Source organism: Rhinolophus sinicus, linkage group LG04 (assembly GCF_036562045.2).
Source record: "Rhinolophus sinicus isolate RSC01 linkage group LG04, ASM3656204v1, whole genome shotgun sequence".
In the NCBI taxonomy this organism is placed as follows: domain Eukaryota; kingdom Metazoa; phylum Chordata; class Mammalia; order Chiroptera; family Rhinolophidae; genus Rhinolophus; species Rhinolophus sinicus.
Window position 1 is genome coordinate 123,957,585 of NC_133754.1, and position 15,460 is coordinate 123,973,044.

A 15,460-nucleotide genomic window follows, 5' to 3' on the forward strand; every position below is an offset into this window, starting at 1 on the left:
AAGTAGATTTCACTAGGCAGTTCACCTCGAATGATGCCTCCAATCTTTGGGTTGCACCTGGAATTATATGAGAAGTACCATGTGTGGACCAAGAGATGGATTTTTTTGAGTTGTGGTAGCCATTTTTTATTCTCTGAGAGCTAAGGTTGTGATTCCTCACCCTATAGCACCATTGACCTTTGTGGGGCTGCGCTCTTAGTTCTGAGATTTTATGATAATCTTGGAGACGAAACTGGACAGTGATGACCAAACTCAGCTCAAAGGTTAATGATGCTAATCTGACAACTCAATAATAATTGATGTTCCAATAGAACATCAATAATAACAATTTAATTCACAAAAGCAGTTACCAGTTATTGGATGTTTCAATACTAACAGGCATTATTCAGAGGACTTTTAAGTATTAACTCTTGTAACCCTCACACAGTCCTACGAAGTATATGCAATCATTACCTTTGTTTTACAAATGAGAAAACTGAAACCCAGAGGTGTTAAGTTGTCCAATGACACACAACTATTAAGCTGAAAAGCAGAGATTTGATTTGATCCCATGTAATCTGATTCCAGACTATATAACTCTTGACTACTATGCTAGTCTATAATAAATTATTTAAAAGGTATCCTGACAGCAACAATCAAAACTTATAAAAAAGGTAGGCTGCAACTATGAGTGATTCAGCTTATAAATGACTGAGAGTAGTGGAGGCAATATTAATTAGCAAAGGGAAACGCCTAATAAAACCTTCCATAAGAAGTAAACTTGAAACGAGAAGAGGGATGATATGCTTTGTATTAGCCCACTAATCTAAGTCTAGATGTCACCCCAAGCCTTTATGACTTATCTTCATGTACCTTCCAGAAAGATTACAAACCTCTCTCGTTTTGGGACAGAATGGCTCTGCCATTGGAATATGGCATACTCCTCTGGAACAGGAACGACTCCCATCATAGAATGTCTGAGGCCTTGTGGTGGTCCTACAAAATCAAGTGAAAAGGTTTTGTGTGTTTTGTTTTTTTTCAGCCATCTCTCCATTCTCTGGGGACTGGTGAAATCATGAAATCAATCGTATCTAGGTTTCCAACCTGGTCATCACTCCAGAATCAATAGCTCTATAAGCTGAAGGCAACTGTTATAAAAAGCAGTTTTGGGATGGTATTTGGCTTCTCTGGCTCTGAGTTGGTGGCAACATATTTTACAACGGAAAGTGTGTGTCTGTGGTCAGGTGGCTGTGATAGGATAACCACACTGGATGGCAGGTACAACTCAACTGTGTTCAGGAGGGCAGGAGAAACACTTAAAAAGTCAATACGAAATTTCCCAATCATTATAGATACAGAAAACTACATAGTGATCCCCATTTATATCCATCACCTAGACTCAACAATTTCCAAAATTTTGTCAAATTTTCTTTATCTGTTAGCACTTCCATGACTGCAAATCCCAGACTGCCATTTCACCCCTACTTCAGGTAGACCAAAATATGTGGACTATTTTCCACTGAAACGTCGTTATCACATCTGATAAAAGTAACAATTCCTCAGTATCAGCCAATACACAGGCCATATGCAAATTTCCTTGATGTCCTCAAAAATGTCCTGTTTGGAAAAACAGGTGCTTTATCAGTTTCAGGTCTAAATAAGGTCTTCACCTTGCATTTGATTGACGTATTTTTAAATTTAGAGTAATTCCTCTCCTCCATCCCCAATCTTATTTTTCCATGCCTTTGACCCAAGAAGGCAGTGTTTTGTCCTGCTCCACATTTAGAAATCTCTCTCTCTGCTACCTTGTTGAGCTTGCTCCTCTACCTGCCATAATTAGTCCTGAAGTCTCTTAGTTCCACTTTTTGGTAAAACATTTTTGAATCTACAAAAAGCTAAAATTAACCCAGTGCCAAGTCACCCAGCAATTTCTCATCAGAAGTTTTAAGTTTTCAGAATAAACCACTTTCTGAGTCCGTTTTATTGTTCTACACTTGAACTCATGAGTAACACAGGAAAGAGAGTCCTCCTCTTTCCTTCAGAGAGAACAGGGGACAGACAGGGCAAGGGAAAGCCAACAGGGGGAGGCAGATCACTTAATGTCTACTTCCGGGAGCGGGAGGGTGGGGAACAGCATTAAGAAATAGTTTTCCCAGTACAGTTTCCATGGCTGGCATGCCTACCTACTTCCACCCTGTCACAGACTGAACAGTGACATTCAGTGGCACCAAAGCCACCTAGCTCAGAGATGAGGCCTCAGTGCTATGGAGAAATGAAAACCCTGCCCATGATCCTCTCAATCCATTGTCACGCGCATCTTCAAAGGAAAGGCTAACTTAACCCCGAAGCAATTCAAGACGGGGGTTGAAGAACAGGTCAAATGACTGTTCCAGCCCCAGAGGCTTTTCTTGTTTTGTAAAACTGACAAGCCGCGAACTTGCAGCTCTGGCTCTGGCGTGGTTTCAGCCTTCAGTGAGTCAAGTATTAGCAACATTACTATTTACCACCATGATTAAGTATGCAAACAGGGCACAAAAAACTTCAGCTGCTATACCCCAATAGCCATCCATGCGATAACACCCCCATCTTATCTATCTTTCTCCCTCTCTTCTATTTCCATCCGTTCTGTGCCTAATCACTCTTTTGTGCTGAACTTTTACCTTAATTATTATTTATGCTTTATGTTATGCTACAGATATGTGATACTTACTAACTACAGTTTTAGTTCTCTCAAGGGGCACATTTCACATTTTTCTCTTTAAACAAAGCTAAATACTAGCTATATGGCTTATAGCAAATTGCCACTGCTTTTTGAGTCTCCATTTTCCAAACATAATACATAGCATCCACCCACCCATTCATAAGGACGTTACGAGGATTAAGTCAATCACGAAGTTCAGATAGCCCACAGAAGCTCACAAACAAGGTCTGGCCTAGAGACAGAACTGGGAGCCAGTAGTAAAGGGAAGCTGTGGCTGAGGATGGGGGTCTCCGAATACCCAACTTTGTAAGGGCCAAGTGAAGCGGACAGCCTCAGGGAAGAAATGAGGGGGTTTAAAAAATCAATGCTTCTAAAGGATTCTAAACTATACTGTCAAGATCCTGGAAAGGAAGGTGAGGATGAGAAATACCTCTTCACATAATCTGCCCACTTATGTGTGGTGTTTTGTTTGCATAACTAACTTAAGTGTCAACAAATGCAATGAAATGTTTAACGATCTAAAGTTAAATCACTATAAATAGCAATACTCCTGTAAAGCATAAAATGATGAAGCACAATCGACGATAAATGAAAACTCAGATCAAGAGCAATGGTGTTTATAACCTCCAGTGAGTGAAGGAAACCACCCGAAGGAAATGCAAATGTCTGTACTTTAAGAGCTTCTAGCCTTTCTCTGAGGTTTTTAATTAGAAAAGTGAGAGCTTTTATAACGCAGCAAGACGCCAGGTATAATGCATCTGCCAGACAGTGGGGACAGTTATCTGACTGAGCCTGTACCGCCTGTTCACTGCCAATTTCCAGCCAAAACAGCTCTTTTATCACAATAGTAGTTCACCCTCATGCTGAATCGTCTCCGTGATATGGAGAAAATATAGGAAATGTAGTTTTGTATCTGGATTTTGTGACTGAAGTTTTGGGTGGTCTTGAACAAATTAGTTAACCTCCCTGAATACTTTCTTCATAACGCGAGTATTAGCAACATCTCCATTTATAGCCTTGTTTAAATATGAAAGCAGGGCCACAAAACCCTCCAATGATTACATCCCAATAGACTTTGAGGCAATAACATCCCTATTTTATAGAGATGTGCAAATGCATGCACTTGGGGATAAATAGTAACTGTTGCAAAGAGCTACTATTACTATTTCCTTGCGAAGACCCAACACATGGAACACACTCAAATCACATTCGAGATAGACGCAGGCGCCATAGAAGCATATGGAGAACAGGTCAATGGAAGAAGCCTGTAGATAATCTTTTTGTCATTCCTTTTTCTAAATTAAATTTATTGGGGGTGACAATGGTTAGTAAAATTATACAGGTTTCAAGTATACAACTCTATATAATATATCACCTATGTATTGCATTGTGTGTTCACCACCCAAAGTTAAATCTCCTTCTGTCACCATATAGTTGATGGAGATAGTTTCTTGAAGGAAGAAACTAGGTCTGCAACAGTGCCTGAGTGGGCACCTTTCCCTGATAAAGGGAACCTTAATGGAATCTGGTCTTCCTTCCATCAAGAGACAGAAATTGAAATCTATTCCCGGGCCCGTGAATAAAATTCGCCTCAGATGATGTCACTGGCTAGACCTGATGGGAAACTGTCCCAGCTTTGGCTGAGAAGAATGGGATGGCTCATACACCTCCTGGAAGCAACCTAGACCAAGGACAAGAAGGTTTTGGAGTGGCGGCTGTCCTACTGACTTGTGAAAGTGGCATGTAGTGGCAGGCAGAATGGCCCTCTCCCCCCAAACATAGCTACATCCTAATGCCCCGAACCTGTGAATATGTTTCTTTACCTGGCAAAGGGCAACTAAGGCTACTGATGGAATTAAGATTGCTAAGCAGCTCACAATAAAATGGAAAGATTATCTTGGATTAAATGGATGGGCTCACATGTGGGACAAGGGAGGCAGAAGGGTCAGTGTCAGAGTGATGAGATGTAAGGAGGACTCAGCCCACGATTGCTGGCTTTGAAGATGAAAAGGGCCAGGAGCCAAGGAATGCAGGTGGCAAAAAAGAGCAAGAAAACAGATCCTCCCCAGCCTCCAGAAAGGAATGCAGCCCCACTGACATCTTGATTTTAGCCAGCGAGACCCATGTTAGACTCCTACAGAATTACAGTAAGTTTGTATTGTTGAAGCCACTAAGTTTATGATAATTTGTTACAGCAGCAATAGGAAGCTAATACATACGTTTATGTGGTTTAAGATATAGTTAACCCAGTTATAGTTTCTGCAGTAATAAAAAAAGCTCCCGACTCTTGCTTTAATCAGTAAGCCCTCCCAGCTCGGCAAGACGACTGCTGATTTCACCTCCCCATCAGCTTGGGACATCCACTGAAGAAGAGACTGACGGATTTGACTTGCTTTACCACCCACTCACCAGCTCTGTGCCTCTGGAAAGTCACTCTCATCTCTCTATAAATACCTGTTTATATCAGCTTCTGCACATTTAAAATGGGGGATTAATACCAACCACCTTCTCCGGTCAACGTGAAGGCGGAATGAGAACACATGAAGGAAGAGCTCAGTACCAGCAACTACCAGTCACGGAAAATCTGCTCTGTATTTACTCCCTGGCAACCTCAGAGCACGATACATGTACGGGCTGAGTCAAGGGCACCCAAAACATTGCTCGAGGTTGTTCAACAGGAATGTGTGCTAAGAAAAATCAATGTACAAAGAAAAAATTGCCCACAGAAGAGTGAAGGAGACAAAATGAGGATGTGTACTGGCAAGAGGATGAGTTCAAGACAAAGGAGAGAACACGCACTTTCAGACAGAGGGGAAAGAATGCCCAGAGAAAGACAGACTGGTGGGTTGGTTCTGGATCAAGACTCTTGAATCGGCTCAGAGACAGCCATTTGTTAATATTTTTCATTTGAGGAAATTCTGAGTGGCAAATAAGTTGAGGGAAAAACGCTTGTCCCACAGCAGAAGCAAACAGGCACACACCTGGGAGGAGGTGCGGAACATGGCAAATGTCCACAGCAAGTCCCAGCAAGCAGGAGTGTGAGTCCATCACCTCACCAGCAAAGCAGGGCCAACGGCTGCTCATAAAGAGCGTGGTTTCGGGGAATCGATTCGACCATTGTCACTTTAAAGATATGCAAATAATAATGTGTATGGAAAGAGAAAAGTTCAGTTTTTGAAACCAAAATAAAATTTAAATAACCCTCCCAACTGCTCTTTTCACTAAAGCCTGAGCTCTCAGAGAAAGAGGAGGGGCTCTCAACAGCAAGTCTGCCATAACCACCTGGATGCGCAGTAGTTCTATTACTGGCAATTTAACTAACAGATATGGTCATACAAAGATAACAGGACACTAAAATGTGAACTGAAGTACGGTTAATATTAACAGGAAGCTGAAAACCACTAACTGGCCCACTTCTCCGGCGCTTAAATAAATTATACATCCAGCAATAGAACAGTGTGTAGCTGTTAGGAAGAACACGATGGGTGTCTCTTTTCTAGAACTCCTATAGAGTCACACAAACACATAGTTTTTCTTTGTGTTAAAAATATAAAAATAGCATACAATATGGATTGTTTCACAATGTGCTTGACTTAGTTAATGATGTAGCTTGGAGACTTTCCTATATCAGCACATATAAATCTACTTGATGTGTTTAAAGTGCTGCATGGAATGTGTCATGGATATGCCAGTATTTAGTGATTATACAGTAAATGGGTAATTAAAAATGTTACAGCCAGTACCTCTGCATGAGCTCCCTTGGGCATGCGTTTCTCAAGAAACCAAGAGAAGGAACTGTTTGAGTCAATGGCTACACACATCGTCAAGCTTGACAGATAGATCTCACCAAATTGCCCTTCAAAGGGCTGTAGCAAGGCGCATACCCACCAGAAACATAGGAGGGTTTTGCTTTTCACCATATGCCCTTCTATATTATTTACATTGTATTACAAACACACATTACTCGTAAATACTTTAAAACTCAGGTATGCATGTTGGATAACATTTTAGTTAGAACACCAAAGACAATTTTTATTTTTTAAGAAGTATATAAACGGGTCCAGCTGGCAACAAAATTTAAGGCCAAGTCACCAATTGGTTAGAACAAAAGGATATTTATCCTCTTGGCAATTTGCATAATTTCAATATTAACAGGATTAAGAATGAGCCTTCTGAATTTCTAAGTGTATATTTATGTGCGTGTGCACACACGTATTTATGGACAGTGCCATCAAGAATATAAGGGTCAAATCCTAGAAGATTCAGGTCAGGGAGTCAGGGTACAAAAGGCATTTAGCCAGAGAATGAAAAAGAGTTTATAACTACAGTGGGAAAGTACAGGGAGTTTTGGTATGAATGGCAACAAATTTAGAAGTGGAATGAGTCTGTTCGATTAATCAGAAGAAATGGAAAGGTTATTAATTTAGACCAAATTTGGATCCTCCCACTCCCTGATTTAATGAATCCCCTAACTGCTTTGCATGTCACAGGGAAGGAGAAAAACCAAGAATGTTCATATTCCAATGAGGCAACACTGCTCAGTAGACAGGTAACCTAGTTTTCCCTTCATAATTTCTATTTTTCATCAAGTCTTGCTAAACAAAGCTCACAGAGCAACAGTACAAGACAAAAAATCCCGGCTCTCACCCAGGTGGTGAATAACAATCTCTTTGGGCCTCAGTCTTCTCACCTATAAAAGGTGATAATAAGGTATGTACAGGATGCCTCTTGCTGCTATGACAATTAGCAGCGCCAGGAACATAGCAAGGGCTATAAAAGACATTGAGACTAAGCAGCTCTGTTTTCACTGTAAAGTATGGACACTGCTTCAGGTCACCACATTGGAGCTTTAACAAATCCTATTTACAGCTTCAAACCATCCCACAGGATGGTTGTTCAACCACTGCCTTAGGCTGCTCCCTCAGAAAACAGTATACAAGCAACCTGATACACTTGACTAGAAACATGAACGTTTGATACTTATCTCTTAGGATTGCAAAGTGCATATTTTAAACTTTTGCGAGTCAGGCTGCCTCCTAAAAGGGTTCTAACCATTACCAACAGCAAGAGTTGTGTGAATGTTAATTATCCAGGGCCTAACAGCATCTGACACGTGGGAAGAGCTCAATATTTTCTTACACTTCAGAATTATCCAGAAATAAAGACTTCATATTCAGAAGACCCAGATAATAAACATTCATATTTCACTGGGTAGAGGGAAAAGAGCAGGGATACGACATATAAAAGCAATGCAAGAAACCACCACAAAGTTCACAAGATATTTTTAAGTACATAGCAAAGATCATCAGCATCAATGAGAAAAGGAACTAGGAAAAAGTTACGTTAGTAACCGGAAGAGCTGAGGTATTCTATATGGAGTCAGGGCACCCCCTACCCAAATGCATTGTCAATTCAGAAGTCTGGGTGTGTGCTGGGGCACAGCATTGCACAGTTACACCCGGAGAGTGAAATTCAGGGGAAAGCCCAGAGTGCTTGGTTTCCAGTCCTCGTCCGACTTTTTGTTTCTATTGTATTTTCAGGGAGTAACATGGAAACCGGCTTTGAGGGGAGCTGCGATGAAAAAGGAGTAAGACATGTCTCAAACAAGGGCAGCGGTGACAGAAAAGAGGGTGAGAATCAAGACATGTACAGGTGGGACTCAGAATGAATAAGTGGGGGCGCTGACACAAATCCACAGCAATGACTACTGTGTGGGTGGGAGTGCCAGGGCTACCAAATTAGCTATTTACCAAATGAAGAAGGGGGAGCTCAGGAGAGGAGGGAGTGTGCGGTTAGAAGGCAACCAATGGGGATAATTCAATCTTGAATACAAAGTGTGAGGTATTTTTGGGACTTTGTCCTGTAGCCAGTGTGGACCTTGATGGCAAGGGCAAAGCTGGAAGTCTGTGTGTGATGGGTGGCCGAGGTCAGACTTTGGAGATGAACCCGAATTCAAATCCCACAGGTCCCACTTAATAGCAAATGACCAGTATTTCTGAGCTGAAGTTTCTTCAATTGTAAACTAGGGAAGTTACCCTTCAATATGGTACACAGGATTAACTGATACGGGGCAATTAACTAGGAACTCAAACATTGGGCACTTACCACCATTTTTATTAAGTGAGGACGTAAGGCGAGCTGGTAACAAAACTAGGCTGCAGAGCAGAACACAAGAGTTAACCTCCTACAGGGAGTAGCCGTCCCTGCCCCCACTTCCGGGACAGCTATAGGCAGGAAGATGCCAGAGGACGACACAGGGATGAAAGTAACTGGTGAAGAAGGGAGTGTGAAGGAAGATGATGAGTTTATGCTTAATAGCTTCTGTTTTCTTGTAAAGAGGTGACTTTCTCAACCAAGAGTGCCGGAGATGGGCCGGATGCTGTAAGAACAGCAAGGGTTTAAAATAGCTGCTGACAGGAATGGGACAAATTCTGTGTAATTCTTAACCATAACCCGCCTCCGTCCCCCAGTTCTATTGATAAGAATCCATGCCCTGCCCAAGAGGCTGAAAGACTGATGATCTAACTGACACCAGGACACACCTGAACCTCCCAGGATGGTGCTTTACAGGGTGGGTAAGACGAGCTTCACACCATGACATCGTTGGGGAAGCCCAAGGCAGGGCTATGTCTTTGGGAGGGAGAAATAAACTGACATAATCCCTTTCCAGTGTGTTTACAGCGGGACTTTCCTGATGAGTAAGCATGCCTCACCAGCAAAAAGCTCACCCCAGCCCCCAACCCCACCCTATTCCAGAGAGACAATAATTCTCTCTAGAGGGGAGACATCTGAACTCTTTCGGATAAATCCAACACCCTCACTTAGTGGATGACAACACCAAGTGACAGAGGAATTGGAGGGAAGAGCCAGGATATTTGGGATGTTCTCACTTCCTAGGTGGGGCTTCTTCTACTGCATTCTTCAAGCAGAACCTAACCAGGGGCCTCAGGCACAACAGGTCAACATGTTGACAGCATTTTGCAGAAAACATTTGGCACTAAGACTCACACTCTTTTTTTCAATCTTAATTTTTTTCGTTGTATTTTTCTCTTCGTAAAAAAACACACAAAAAAACCTTATGTGTAAAACATTCCTGATAACGGCCACTATTAAAAAGCAAAAATCTCATCCTATCCTGATTGATGTTTGCTAGCTTCACCTTGAGAGATTTTTGATGGTAACAGAAGCAATTTAAGAGGTCCTACTGCTTTGCATCTTTTTTTTTTTTTAGACTTAATATAATGTGGGCACCTTTCCAAACAGTTTACAGATTTCTTTCCTTTTAATACATGCATAATAAATACGGTGAATTGGACTCCTTTCAATGATAATAATCATGATCGATGGCGAAGGGGAGAAAAACCATGTGTGGAAATTGCTGAAATCCTCTGCCCATGTGTGTCCTACCTGGCATGGACAGTTAGTAGTTTGGGGTGAAAAAAAAAAAAAGGCCATATAATGAATTTGGAGAAGTATCCAACAATCACTGGTTCAACAATTGGGGGAGGGGGTGTATCACAGAAAGAAAACAGGAAGAGACAACAAGATGTCTCATGCTTCGAAAAAAGCAGTTAGTGGGCAAAGTCTTCCCTTGCTCCAATGGCAAAAATCTCATTAGAATTTGCTTCTATGCTCTACTTTGTAATGCATCGTTAAAGTTAAGCTCTTAAAAGTGAGGGGGGTAGTGTTGATGCGAGACGGTCATGCTTTCCAGATGCAAGGCCTGACAAGCAAAAGCAAAACAAAAGCCACGTAAATGCATAGTCATGCTTTTAAATTTTAAGTCATGTCTTAGAATTTGATGAGGCCCTTGCCAGGTCACAGGCAGGCATGCTGCTTCAGAGCCCTTCGTAGAAAGAACAGTCACCACCAGGAGAGGTGCTAACAGCAGAACCAACCAGCAAGGCCTTGGCCCTCTCAGCTGCTCCCTGGACAGAGGCAAATAGTTAAGAAATGGAAGGTCAGAAGACACCAGGATGAAAGCAGGTGTAAAACCCAACAGAGAAATGATCTAAAAAGCCTTACTGGAACCCTAAGAGCAGCGGAGCTTTCAGAATGCTATATTTCCCGTGGCAAAGCCAGGTTCTGGGGAGGGGAATTGACTTTGACTCCCTTATGAGGTCTTTTCCTTTCTCCAACTCAGTTCCCCACACGTGACACTGTGAGAGCCAGGTGAACCTTGCAGACAAGGGTTTGTACCACAGAAGAATCCCCAAATTATGCATCTTGGAGCTTCTCCCTTATGAGATACTTTTAAAGTAAAAATAGGACATCTTTCTCTTAGGATAGATGAAAGGTCAGGCATATTCTTTCCCCAGTTAAAATGGACTGCTTAATGACTGTCAAGAAATAGAACAAGTCCCACTCTTCACCATGTTTTATCCTAAATTGATTGTGGCTCTGACAATGGGGACCTCCGTCATGTAGGAGAAATGAATTAATCACACCCAGTAGGACGAGAGGCAGAAGGCACTGAGGAAACCTACTATGGACAAGCCTCCTACAAGTTCTTGGTATGAACTGCTATATTTCATTTTGGGTTCGTGAAGTACATATGGTCCATGGAGCCCAGGACCCAGGGCAATGAAGAGTGGAAAAAGAAGTGGAAAAATGATGAAAAACAACACATTCTTTTAGCATGTAAATTCTAGATCAAGATACATTTTGCTTTTTACGGCTGCCCTAAACACAAATGAAAGATTATTTTCACTTTAAAGATTAGCCCAGGCATTTCCTTTCATGTCAGAGAAACAGATATAAGACCTGACTGCACACACCCAGAAATACTTGGAACCGCTCCCCTCCCACCTGTTGTCCTGCTTTCACCAGGTCAGGCACACCCAGGATTCCCCTTTTCTCATGCTCAGACTTTCAACATTTCAAAGGCTGTTATGTAGCATGAGAGAGAGAAAAAAACGATTTTCAGAAGAGAATGACCTTATTTTCTTAAAAGAGCTTCTAGCCTGTCAGACTCCTTCAAGGGTATACTTCATTTTTAGAGTATAAATCTGAGTATAAATGTTTTTAAAAACCACCATAAAAATCATAGCCACCTGTCACTTTTAAATCTTAATGACCGCTAAGGTATGCACAACACGGCTGATACGCTGAGTTGGTTTCCCACCCCCTCCCACGCTGGGCACTGAGGCAGAGAAAGCGGCATGCTTTATGGTGCTATCATCTATGAAATAAAAATAGTCATACTTTCTGTTCTGATTCTTCCTTTATCACACATTTATGTTAGGGAGATTAAAACAATCTCTCCAGCCTCTGAAGACCACTTTAGGATGAGGGTATTTTTGCTAAGATGATGTGCTGGCAAAGTTATAGCAATAGGCCAACATGCGTGTTTTGAGATCAGTCCCTGGAGAAGAATTCATGGGCAGTGCAGGGAAAAGGAGCTAAGTGATGTTGGAGTTCAACCCTTGATTCTGAAGAGAGGACCAAGGGCCACACACAGGGACAGTGATTTGGCAGAGGCCCATCAGAGCCAAGGTGAAACCTCCTGACCCAGGGCTCCTGCCGCCCTGGCTGTAACCCACTGGGCAGCTGTGCAAAAGATTGCAATTCTGTCAAAAAAGTAGAAGCTGTGGGTATGGCTATGGGAACCTCAGGCTACAAACAGCACAGCGTCCATTCCGTGACAGACAACAGACAACAGCACCAAGTGGAGGTATCAGCCGCCTGCCTCAAGACACCAAGATTTACTTTGTTAAAAAGGTGTCCTATCACTACAACACCTGTAGGGCATTATTCACAAGGCAAAAAGCTCTGACTCTCCTCTCCTATGAGACATTCAAATATACGGTGAATCACATACATGCCCAAGCCTGCTGCACTGGAAACCACGTGGCTCAACCAGGGGCACTATCATTTACAAGATGCTGTCCAATAGTAACAAAAGTCACACAGGTAATGTCAAATTTTCTAGTGGTCACACTAAAAAAGTAAAATAGAAAATGGGTAAAATTAACTTTAATTATCTTACCTAAAAATATCCAAAATATTCTTACTACAACATACGAGGTGTGATAAAAAAAAATACGGTGAACGCTGCTACCGCAGACCATCCAACAAAAAGGCCGGGATCTTCAATTTGGAAAGTGGCACGTCAAAGTTTAGTAACTATGTGACAAGTTTCAACTTGTTTGGTGCAGTCAGTCGGGTTTGAGCTACAGTTGAAGGAAGGTGTGTTTTAAAGTGTGCCATAAATCACGGATCACGAATAGTGCATTAATGTGAAATTGTGTCATACATCGCTTCTGGTACAGCAATTTCTGTTAAATAAAAACATTACGGCGTGCCCTCATCCACCTTATTCACTGGATCTGGCACCATGCGACTTCTGGCTCTTCCCCAAAATCAAAATGACCATGAAAGGAAAATGTTTTGAATTGATTCAGGACCTCAAGGCAGCCACAACAGCACAACTAAAGACACTCACTAAAGAGGACTTCCAGAACTGCTTCAGAAAGTGGCAAGAACGATGGGATAAGTATTCAAAGTGAGCAGGGGTATTTTGAGGGGGATTAATGGCAATGTGTCTTTTACTGTAATAAATTTTTTTTCTTTTTTCCCCTTTCTTCTGCCTTCCTCCACCCGTCCCACTCCAGTTCAAGCCGTTGTTTCTCAGTCTAGTTGTGTAGGCCACAGCTTCCTGGCCCATGCTGGTGTTATGAGTTTTGCGCACCCCCCCCCCCCACCGCCCCGAGGTAGTCGGTCGCCAATCATCGGTCAGCCACTCACAGCAGCTCACAGCAGCTGTCGCCGGGAGCGGGCCGCTGGCCACTCACACTGGCTGCTGGTCACTCGCGCTGGCCATCTGCCACTTCTGGCAGCACACTGCACCTTATGCCAACCTCTGGCTGCCCAGCTCCAGGGAGAGCTGTTGTTCACAATCTTAGCGGTAGAGGGCGCAGCTCACTGGTCCATGTGGGAATCGAACCAGCGACCTCGGTGTTAGGAGAACGGCGCTGCAACCACCTGAGACACTGGGCCGGCCCAAATTTTTTTATTTAAACATTCACCGTATTTGTTGATCATACCTCATATAATCAATATAACATGTGAGATTTCATTCTAAATGATATTCCTTTAGTGATTCTTTTAACAGATCTTTTCTTCTGTCATTGCCAAATTATGTTAACCATGGACCCCGTGAGCCAACACGCTCAAACTCACAATAATGGCACCCAGGTATTGGCAGGTAAAATATGGTAGATCCCATACAAGGCACTTGTTAGAGACTTTAAACTTCCAACGTAAGACTAAGGAGATAGGTTATCCACATGGCACGTGAAAGGAAACAGACGTCAGAAGATTTTAACGTTACACAGCTAAGAAGTGCCAAAACAGAATGAAACCAGATCTGATGGCAATACCTGTTCTCTTTCTAGTCTCCATCTTTCTGCTTTAATTGCTTTCTTGAAAGAGCAAGTATGTGAAACATCTACATTATCTACGTGTGAGAAAAGACTTGGGAAACGTGACAGTATGCAGTTACACACTTCAGTAACAAATTAACCCAAGGCTTAGTACCCAAGTCACCCTTTTCTTTCTAGTGTTGTCTATGATACTTTACAAATCCAGACCATTGTGAATATTTTTGTACTCTGCTTTATAAACGACTATATTATAACCACTTTCTTAAGTTATTACCTCTAAACACATGGACTTTGACAGCCGTAGAGATTTTGACTAAGATGTCCCCTACACGTGACTTCCAGCCTCCCTCTCCCTTGGAATGATCACATTCATTCAGTCACTCAAAAAATACTGCCTGAGCAAGGCCGGGCCAGGCAGTGCTGTGGGCGTTAGGGATAGAGTGGCAAACAGGACAGATAGGATCTTTGCCTTCACATGGTTTACGTTCTAGATGGGAAGACACATAATACATATAGTGTCAGGTGCTAAAAAATGACGGGAAAAATGACAGGGGAGGGCAGGTCACGATTTTAGTCTATCTCTGTTATTTATTGGGTTGAACTACATGAAATTGCTGATCTTTGACCATTTCCAATTTACAAAACAGGCAACTTCATATGGTTCAATCTGATAGTTTCTTTTCATATGGAAAGAATAAAACATGCTTCTGATGGACGAGACATTATAACAAATTCCTAAAAGGCCAAAGACACACAGAACTGTATTGAATAAACCTTCCTCTCATATCAGAAGAGGTAAGAGAGGTATTGGGTGTAGTAAGCTCAGAGATAACAGATGGGAAGGGCAAGATGACTGAGAGGTAGTCAGGGTGACTCGATGGGGAGACTCTGGCAGGAATCACCAAATGGCTTATATTCTGTGGCACTCTGGTTCAAGGTGCAGCGTGCACTCACCTGTCTCCATCCAGAGCACCCTGAGAGGTGGTTACTTCCACCAGGAATGGGGCGGGGGTGGGGAAGGCAGGATTTCCCCCCGCCACGCCCCCAACTTTCCCTTGTGATATCTTCTACTACTTCTAAAAGCATAAAGAGTCCAGGATCTTGGAAGCCTATTATTGTTTAATTTTTTGGATAAAGAAACATTATATATTACTTGTCTAATTAGATAACAAAAAATGCCTAGCTCCTACACCAACTATAGATCTTAGCATCATGAGAAGACAACCAGACATTCTGTGCCTCTTGATCTAATGCACAGGATTCTTGCCAAGAATTTGAACTTGGTTCTGATCAGGCCTCCAGAGCTAACCAGTGACTTATGGCAAAACACAGGAGACAGGGAACACACTAAGTGACACTTGAGGAAGCAATCAGTAAAATACAGCATGTGGGGAGA

The 15,460-nt window shown here is 42.3% G+C and overlaps 1 protein-coding gene across 1 annotated transcript in view; it reads right to left on the reverse strand.

Moving 5' to 3' along the window:
• MTAP (methylthioadenosine phosphorylase) overlaps nucleotides 1-15,460 on the reverse strand; it is a 49,998-nt gene that overhangs the window by 15,924 nt on the left and 18,614 nt on the right. The window contains exon 5 of the mRNA XM_019715068.2: nucleotides 873-975. Within this exon, the coding sequence (XP_019570627.1) occupies nucleotides 873-975 (103 nt within the window). The remainder of the gene's footprint in view (nucleotides 1-872; nucleotides 976-15,460) is intronic.